Genomic DNA, 8,531 nt, shown 5'->3' on the forward strand with positions numbered 1-8,531 from the left:
GAATCCCCTCTCCCGAGCTGCAGCGCCTGCCCTTCTACTACATACAGCCCCATCTCAGCACCTCTTGCCCCTCAGGACTACCCAAACGGCGAGTGGAGGCATCGGGACCCTTCTGTCACTGCAGGCCTCACAAGGAGGTTTCGGCTCTGCTACCTACACCGGGAAGGCAGCAAGAGCACTGCTGGTTGGGCAAGGCACCAGATTTTGGAGCATTTACATGGCCTGACAAGATCTGGACCAAGTGGTTTTTGTGCTGGCTGGGGAGCTTCTCTGTGGCACAGTGGGCCTGAAGTTGGGCAAAGCTTTTCAAAATGGCTGCACTCCCATCAGAAAGCGACCCAATGTTGCTCTTCTCGGAAAAGTGGTGCCCTCGTCTCTTCTTTAATGAAAGCGAGTTGGTATTCATTAGGAGCAAGCCAGAGCTATTTCAGACATGGAAGACAGCAGACACAAATCAATAGAAAAAAATAACTTCTTTTTATTTACAAAAAAAAAAAAAAAATCCAAATATTGGATGCTGTAAACAAAATTCACAATCTGTTCCCTCTAGAGTCTGTTTTCCATCAGCTCTTTTTCTGTGACAAAGCCTATAGTCAAAATGTTCCAAAAGAGCAATCCAAGGAGCAGTTTGCTGCAACAGGATGCCTTGCAGAAGGCAACAGTTGTAAGGAAATCTGAGGGAAAGCAAATCTGCACAGACTCCTACAGACTGCAGGAGCCTGCAGTGCTTCAGCCAAGCTGTCTTGAAATTTGCAGGCTTTTTTTTTTTTTTTTTTTTTTTTTTTTTACTATTTATTTTGTTAGCAAACCATTATTACAACAGCAAAACAGTACACTGATTTTCTTTCTCGCAAGGGAAACTCTCTGCATAAAGAAAACCATACAAAAGAATATATTCAAATAGGAGCTGAATATGCAATTACAGTTTTTCCTCTTCCGTGCAGTTTTATCTAACACACTTCATTTTCTCAAAAAAAAAAAAAAAAAAAAAAAAAAAAAAAAAAAAAAGCTTCTTTTGAACTGGTAGGAGTTTCTGACATGATGCAAACCAAGCATTTAGTAAGAAGTGTTTAGAAGATTTGTGTGAAGGCCTTTGTGCAAGACAAAACAAAAAATATTTTAAGTGCAATAAAACCAGAAAAATATCACTTTTTTGGTCTCCTAACTGCCCATCTATTTTTAGAAGAAATGTTCTTGCATTTGGGGGGACAGCTACATCTAAGGAAAAAAATCCCATTTCAAAGCTCTCGATTGTTTCACGATAGCTACATTGAACCAAGTTTAGGTCCCTGTTGGTTAGCAATAAATTCAGCTGCGGCACAAACAGTTTTACTGTAATCAGGTCAATGTTTTTAATCAGTTCAGCTCTTTAAAAGAGGCACTGTCTCTTGTAGCAAGTTGTAGCCTTACAGCTGATTGGATGGGAAAAATTAAGTCTACAAAGCAAGAATGCGGTTGTTAACTTTAAAAGTACCAGTGTGCTGAAGAGGAGGGGAAAAAACAGTTAAAAAAGAGCCAGATTTTATGGAGGGGAAGGTGTGCAAACCGCAGAAATAAACCAGCTTTGAAAAGGGGTTCTTATTTTACTCTTGGCCTGAACTCACGCCTTCTTCCCACCTCTAACACCGGGCACCTTTTAAACTCCCAGTCACAGATACAACAAAGCTCCACCAGTTCCACCACTTGCTCATTAACATATGCAAAACAGATCCAGAATACCTATATAATATATATAAAAACATATTATATATGTATCAAAATGCAAACGCTGAAAGGTGCAGTTTAGCTCAGAGCCCTGCTGCATGCACTATAAGGTAACTAGCTGCTGTCAATCATAAAAACACAATAAAATTTGAGTGGAGAGGAAGTAAATCAAAACTTTCTTCTAAGCAATGGAAAAAGGGTCCTTCAAAGGAAAAAATACATTGTGTCATGTATTATCAGCATCTTGTGGTTGTGGCACCGCTATAGATTCTCAGCCCCCTCGAAAGAGCGGATGACTCATTTATTTGCTGCAAATAGTTGTGGCGAGAGAAGACATACCACATTACCAGCTGATCCTATTTCCCCAGTCCTCCCCGGCGCTTCCGCCAGAAACCCTCTCCAGAGCTGCCGGCAGTGCTTGGGTTTGAGCAGCGCCTTCCAGCCCCACTCCACCACTGGGACACGGTGGGGCACGGCCCCCAGCCCGGGGCCGGGAGAGGAGGAAGCCTGCGGGAGGCTGCAGCCTCTGCAGGAGGAAGGGACTGAGGGGACAAGGTCTCCGAGCAAACACAGCAAAGGGCAATGAAACAGCTTTTACATTTCCTGAAGAATTCACAGGGAAGGTGCTTCAGTAAACAAATCGGGTTCCTGTTAGATTGCCTTCAGAGTTAGAAGTACAAAGTGTGACAAAAATAGATGTACCTTAGTATCTCTGTAGGGAAAACACTGCTGGGATACGAGTCTTCTCCTCCCTCGCCCCTGCCTCCATAAGACCATGCAACGAGGCAGGTCACATTTTCTCTCAAAAGCCTGATTTCCCTTTTTTTTTTTTTTTTTTTTTTTTCCTTTTCCTCAGTACGAAAAAGCGAAATATTAGCGTCAAGTGTCATTTAGTCATCAGGGTTTCAAAGCCCAACAAAGAATCTAACACCTTCAGGGATGGCACTGAAGTGAAAACAACAGCAGAGGTTTGATTTTCCCCCTGCTGGTCTTTTGGGAGAGGAAATGAAAGTGAATAGTTATTGTTCCAATGCAAAGTGATTCCATTTAAATAAAGTACAGTACTGAACTTGTAAATGCAGTGTGACAACCAGATCAAAGATGTTTAATATTTGCATAAAAATATATATATATAATATATATATATATAAAATATAATTTTAAGCAATCGTGCAACACTCTTAAAAAGGGTTCATTTCACATTTACTAAGTTCTAGTGGTCCTGGAATGCGTAACGCATTCTATTAAAATACTCCTTTAAATACTAACAATTAGTGTTCAGATCACCAACTAATACAATATTCTTTAGCTGTCAGGGGGTTTAAATAAACCTATCTTTGATCCACGTTCCACTGAATTACACATCATGGAGGTATGCAGTCACAACATTAGTGGGTTAAATGTCAAAATGGCATTACAGTACAAAACAGTTAAAAAAAATCAGCTAGTCATATGTTTCTCCATTTGTGGAATTATTATGGCTCACAAGCAACTCACTGAATTACTGTAATCCTTGTTCTTGCAACCAAAGACATTATCTGAATCCCACCTTAATCCTGACTGGTTCGTTTACTCCAAATTTCTCAGGTGTGGGTTAAAAATTCACTGCAAGGTGCCCACTGTCCTATGACATCCTGTTGCAAACTGGAAAACACATAGTACTTTATTTAAACATTCCTTAATTGCTACATTTTCCTAGACCACATTAGTATATATTGTGTGTGTATATATATAGATATACACATATAACATGTACATATATACACACACAAACATATATACACACATACACACACGTACCTAGGATAATAGCACACTGACATAACATTTACTCTATACAAGTATTTGCCAAGAAAAAAAATAGGGCATTTCCTCCACCACTTATTCACAAGCTTATGGTTGTTTTTTTTTTGTTTTTAATCCTTGTGTCCCTGATAAAACAAAATGCATGGTTAAACCACAAAACTATATTTTTCTCACTTCAAATTCTATGAAGGCATCAGGCACTTTTGATTACTATTGGTGTGTACAAATATAGCAACATCTTTCTTTTCTTTTTTTTTTTAATATATATATATTTATATATATACTCTACTGTATCTTCTTTGCTCGGATAACTTATTTGTGAAATCTTTGGTCCTTGAGCATATTTTGTTTGCCACAGCTGGTTTCCCTGCATTCTCACATTTTTAAAATGTGAGGCATGCACACACAGCTGGAAATAATGGACTTTGTCATCGTACGTGTTTCTGTTTTTATAACTGTACCAATCTCCTACTGTTCATTTGGAGCAAGCTGTTTCTGGTAAAGCATTCTCTATTCAAGCAAGCTATACATTCTACACGGTCAATCCATAGACGGCACTTGCTGCAAGCCCCAAATGCAGTAATTCCAATATACATTTTTATTCAGCTTATCTCTGCTTTATGCCTCTACTTTTAATTCCTGAATATATATATAAAATTGTTTTTTGTGATTTTTTTTTCTTTTTGTTGTTTTTTTGTTTCTTTCGTAATTCTCCCTTTTGCAGATCCCATTCTAGAGTAAGGATAAAAATAAAAGAAAATAAGGCTTTCCCACCTTCTCTATGCCAAAGCTATGGGAGCAGATACTGCCAACCCATATTGTCACCAAGCATTCCTCCCTCGCTTATTTCAGGGGAAGCTGGTTGCTTTTAATGACAGGCCTCTTGTGCTCTGGGGTAGGATCCAATTATTTTGGGGTTCTTTCTAGATCATGCTCCCGTTGTTTATTAGAAGAACCACAGGCTTTTACCAAGCTTGAAAACCAGAGCAGATCATCATTGCACAAAACACCCCATTTCAAAGGGGCGCAGGGCCCCCTTCTATGTGTTAAAAAACATTCTCCCCACCAGGTCTACTAATTTCGGTCCTTAATTACAGGGCAGCCAAGTAGAGTATGTGTGCTGCTGGCATGGGAACACTGTCTGAACCTGGGCAATATAGTAATTGCTGAAGTTAGCATCTGCTACGTATGGGGCTGGCTGGTAATAGCAGGTGACATTGGCCACATTGGGGATGATATTTTGCTCGGCTAGGACCCGGATGGCCAGCATGGTGATCAGATTCAGCGTCTGTCTCCTCTCATGTCCCATCAGGCACACCGTGCTCTCATTCACCACTCCGTGGAGGGTCATGAGATAGTCATACTTGCGGTCCTCTAATCCCACAAAGTGGTTCTGCAAGTAGGACTCCAGCTTCCTCTGCTGCTCTCCAATGTCTGAGAAGTCAATGAAAAACCTCGAGCACATGTATCTCTGCAGGGACTTAATCTCGGACTCGGAGGCAGCCCTAAAGCCCCTTACCAAAAGGTTGCAGTACTTGAGCAGACCCCCTCCTCTGATCTCTTCTGGGTTTCTGGTGGCAATTATCTTGTTGCAGAGGTGATCGAAAGCTTCTTGGAAATCCCCATACACACTCTCACCGATGATAGTCGGGTGAAAGGTTTCAGTCATTGGGTTCTCCGAGCATTCATAAAAAAGCAGCAGGGAGTCCAGCTTGATTTGAAAGGAGTCGACGCTGAATTCGAACTGCCGCCTCAGAGAGTCCACGAATTTCAGCTCCACATTCTTGCCGCTGTTGTTGGACAAGGAGATGAGACTCCACCGGTCGGAATCATTGCATACCTTTACCATTTTCTGCACGTAAGCTTCCTACAAGGGGAAAGACAAAATGAGCAAATGAAGACACAGAGAGGAGAGATCTCCCCCCCCGCCCCGCAGCAGCCGCTCTCCTTCTCCCCCACCTCCACTCTGTCCTAGCAAAAAAGCTTTAAGGAGCCCGCAGACACGGATCGGAGGAGAAATGCTCAGTGTAAAAGCCCAGAGTGCTGTCACTGCATGGGGATGGCACAGGAGGATGTTCCTGGGACTGTCGTGCAAGAGAAGTACTTGGCAGGGCTGCTTCTTTCAAGCGCTTCTAAATACATCTACACGCAAAACCGATGGTGCGCATGCCAAATATCCAAGCACCCCCACACAGAAGGTCACCGCTACAATTAAGATAAGAAACCCTTTTTATCAGTGTCCACTTCCCCTCCCCCATAAAAAAGAAAACTCAGCAACTGTTCAACGCTCCCCGACCCTGGTCTTGCGGCACTGCTTCCGCAAATCTGCCCCATATGCCAAGAAATCCCTCTAAAAACCTTAAAGGCATTTGGCACGCAGCCTAATTAACCCGAGCGAGCCGTCTGCGCGGCAAGGGAATTTGGCACAGCACCGGGGCATTTAAACACCCCCAAAAGAGCACGGTGCAAGCACTTGCTTCCGTCTCGCAGCCACAAAAGCCTCCCTAAGCCCCCCAGGATCCGGGTCTGGTACCGCAGGCTGCTGTAGGGCTGAGCCAGGAGACTGGCAGAGCCTTGGCTGCAGCAGGTACACCAACGGTGCTGGCGAATGCAGTGACAGTCAACGCAGTGACACGGAGGGAGGGAAGCTGATCAGTGCTGGGGAGCACCAGCCCAGCTGCTTTACCGCAGACCCCTCTTCACGTGCAAGGCTAGGGGGGGAAAAGTCACCCGTGTGTCCCAGTGGGTCGCAGGAAGCAGGGCGGGAGGGGACACTGCCCCTCTCCTCGCAGGGTTACCTTGAGGGTGAGCGGCGTGATCTTCTCCTTGTTCACCCCCTCGGGCAAGAAATCCAAGAGGCAGTCCAAGACCACGTCCTTGACAGTCTGAAACTCGGCTTCCCCTTTGAGGTCGGCGCAGAAGATGAGGTCCAAGTCCTTGTAGCCCAGGCCGCTGTCCTGGTGGAGGACGTGGCTGGCGGCCGAGCCGTTGAGCCGCACGTCCCGCAGCCCGATGCCCTTCTCCTCCAGCCGGCTCCGCACCACCTTGACGATCTGCCGGGGCTGCATGGCCAGCGTGGGGAAGTTGCCGCGGCCGTGGATGGGGATGGTCTCGCTGAGGATGCGGTCCAGGCGCTGCACTTGCTCCCAGCTCAGCACGTTGCACTGCGCGCTCTCGCAGCCGCCCGCGTACCTCCCGGCGGGGCAGCCGCCGGCTTGCCCGTCCTCTGCCATGCTGGGCTGGATGGCACCGCTCCGGCTCCTCACCGCCCCCCCGGCGCCCCTCGTCCTCCGCGCCTGGCGAAAAGAGCAAAAAGCGAGCGGTCAGCAGCAGCAGCAGCAGCAGCAGCGGCGGCGGCGCTCCCCCGGCCCCCGCTGCGCACACCTTAAATTAACCAAAAATAAATAAATTAAAATTAAAAAAAAAAAAAAAAACGCTGAGGGGGGTAAGGGGGGAAGCCCCCCGCCAGCCCAGCAGAGGAAGGCGCCCGGACCTGCAGAGCCGCCGCTCTCCTCGCCCCCCGCCGGGGCTGAGGCCGCCCCGCGCCGTCGGAGAGGCCGCCCCGCGCCGCCCGCCGCCCCGCTCGCCCCCGCCGCGGGCCGCCGCCGTCTCCGGAGCTTTCGTAGTTGTGCCCGGGGAAGGTCCCCAGTAGTTTTTATACGGGCTTTCTCCGCTCTTCCGGGGCTCCGAGTCACGGCGCCCGCGGCCCGCCCCCTCCATCTGCATGGCCGGCCTCGCCGGTGCCCCCGGCACGCCCACGGAGCGCGCACCCACGGGCCGCCCCGCCGCCTCGGCACGGCTCAGCTCGGCTCGGCACGGCTCGGCCAGGCGCTGCGCAGCCGCCCCGCCCCGCTGGAAATCCCGCGCAGCGCCGCGCAGCCGCCCGCCCCTCGCCCTGGCGGCGGCGGTGGGGCAACAAGTGGCATCCCCCCGCGCAGCCCCTTATTTTCGTCCCCAATTTTTAAACCCGTCATAGCGATGTACCCGGGCGTCCCAAACTTCGCAGCAGGGCGGTGGGGTTTGGCAGGGCCCCGCTGCGAGGAGATGCCGAGGATCCCGGACCTGGCGGGGGGGGGGGGTCCCGGCTGCGCCATCCCCGACGCGATTTTCAAAGCGGCCGGCGGCGGCGCAGGGGCATCGCGCCGTGCCCGGGGAGAAAATATATATATATGTATGTATATATGTATATGTATGTATATAATAATATTAAGCAGCCTGCCCATTTATTACAACTTTGGTGATTTCGGAGGCAAAAAAATATAAATAAAAATACCAGGATAATGCACACACGCACGCGTCGAATTTTCAAAAATTTTCAGCTTTAGTTTTTCTTATTTTTAACGTAACCACTCCGCCTTTTTGCGTTTTCCACCTGCTCCAGCGCTGAATTTGTTTGCGCCGGCCCCGTCGCGCTGCGCGCCCCCGAGGTGGGGGAAGGGAGGAAGGAGGGGGGGGAGGTGCGCGCAGTTTGCGCGGGGAGGGAGGGGAAACGGGGGGGGGGGGGGGAGTCGTTGCGTCACCGCTCGGAGCTTTGTGACGCGCGGAGCGCGGGGCCAATGGGGGCGCGCGGCGGCGTGACGCGCGGCCGCCCCGAGCGGGCGCTCCGCCAAATGGCGGCGCGGGGAAGGCGGGGGCGGATGGGGGGGGGGGGGTAGCGGCCGCCGCCGCACCGAGCCCCCCCACCCCCACATGCCCACCCCCCCGCCATTACGCAGCGGGATGGGGGTCGGGGCTGTGCCCGCACAGCGCGGGGAAAGGCCACGGAACGCCCCCCCCCCGCCTAATTAAAGCCCCGAGGGTGCCGCTCGGTGCCCCCCCCGCCCAGCCGGGGCGCCCCCCGGTTCGAGCGGGGAAGCCCCCGCCGCCCTCCCCCGCTCGTCGCCGGCCGCTGCCGTGTGGCAACGGTGCCCCCTGCCGGGCAGCCGGCCCTCCCCGTGGGGGGGACAGGGCTTGGTCGACGCTTATGGGGGGGTTTTGGGGGGTAGGGGGTGTTAAGGTGTGTGGGGTGGGGGCAGCGCGAC

General features: G+C 49.8%; 1 protein-coding gene across 2 annotated transcripts; it reads right to left on the reverse strand.

Moving 5' to 3' along the window:
* Positions 1-361: 361 nt before the first annotated feature.
* TENT5A (terminal nucleotidyltransferase 5A) lies at positions 362-7,183 on the reverse strand. 2 transcript variants are annotated; one of them, XM_082756802.1, is made up of 3 exons: positions 7,004-7,183; positions 6,309-6,806; positions 362-5,377 (listed from the first exon to the last, which is right to left on the reverse strand). In XM_082756802.1, exons 2-3 carry the CDS (start codon positions 6,741-6,743, stop codon positions 4,598-4,600), a joined length of 1,215 nt encoding a protein of 404 aa, XP_082612928.1. In that variant the 5' UTR covers positions 6,744-6,806; positions 7,004-7,183; the 3' UTR covers positions 362-4,597. The 2 variants fall into 2 exon arrangements, with proteins under 2 accessions (XP_082612928.1, XP_082612929.1); XM_082756803.1 differs by lacking the exon at positions 7,004-7,183 and having other exon boundaries at positions 6,309-6,926.
* Between the last annotated feature and the right edge of the window lie 1,348 nt (positions 7,184-8,531).

Source organism: Aythya marila (genome assembly GCF_965140915.1).
Source record: "Aythya marila genome assembly, chromosome: 3".
Lineage (NCBI taxonomy): Eukaryota > Metazoa > Chordata > Aves > Anseriformes > Anatidae > Aythya > Aythya marila.

What these genes read in the sequence shown, in the direction of transcription:
- TENT5A (XM_082756802.1), bottom strand. Translation starts at nt 6,743, where the DNA reads ATGGCAGAGGACGGGCAAGCCGGCGGCTGCCCCGCCGGGAGGTACGCG. An exon ending in TCACGCCGCTCACCCTCAAG is followed by an intron (nt 5,378 to 6,308) that starts GTAACCCTGCGA and finishes TTCCCCTTGTAG; the next exon opens with GAAGCTTACGTGCAGAAAAT.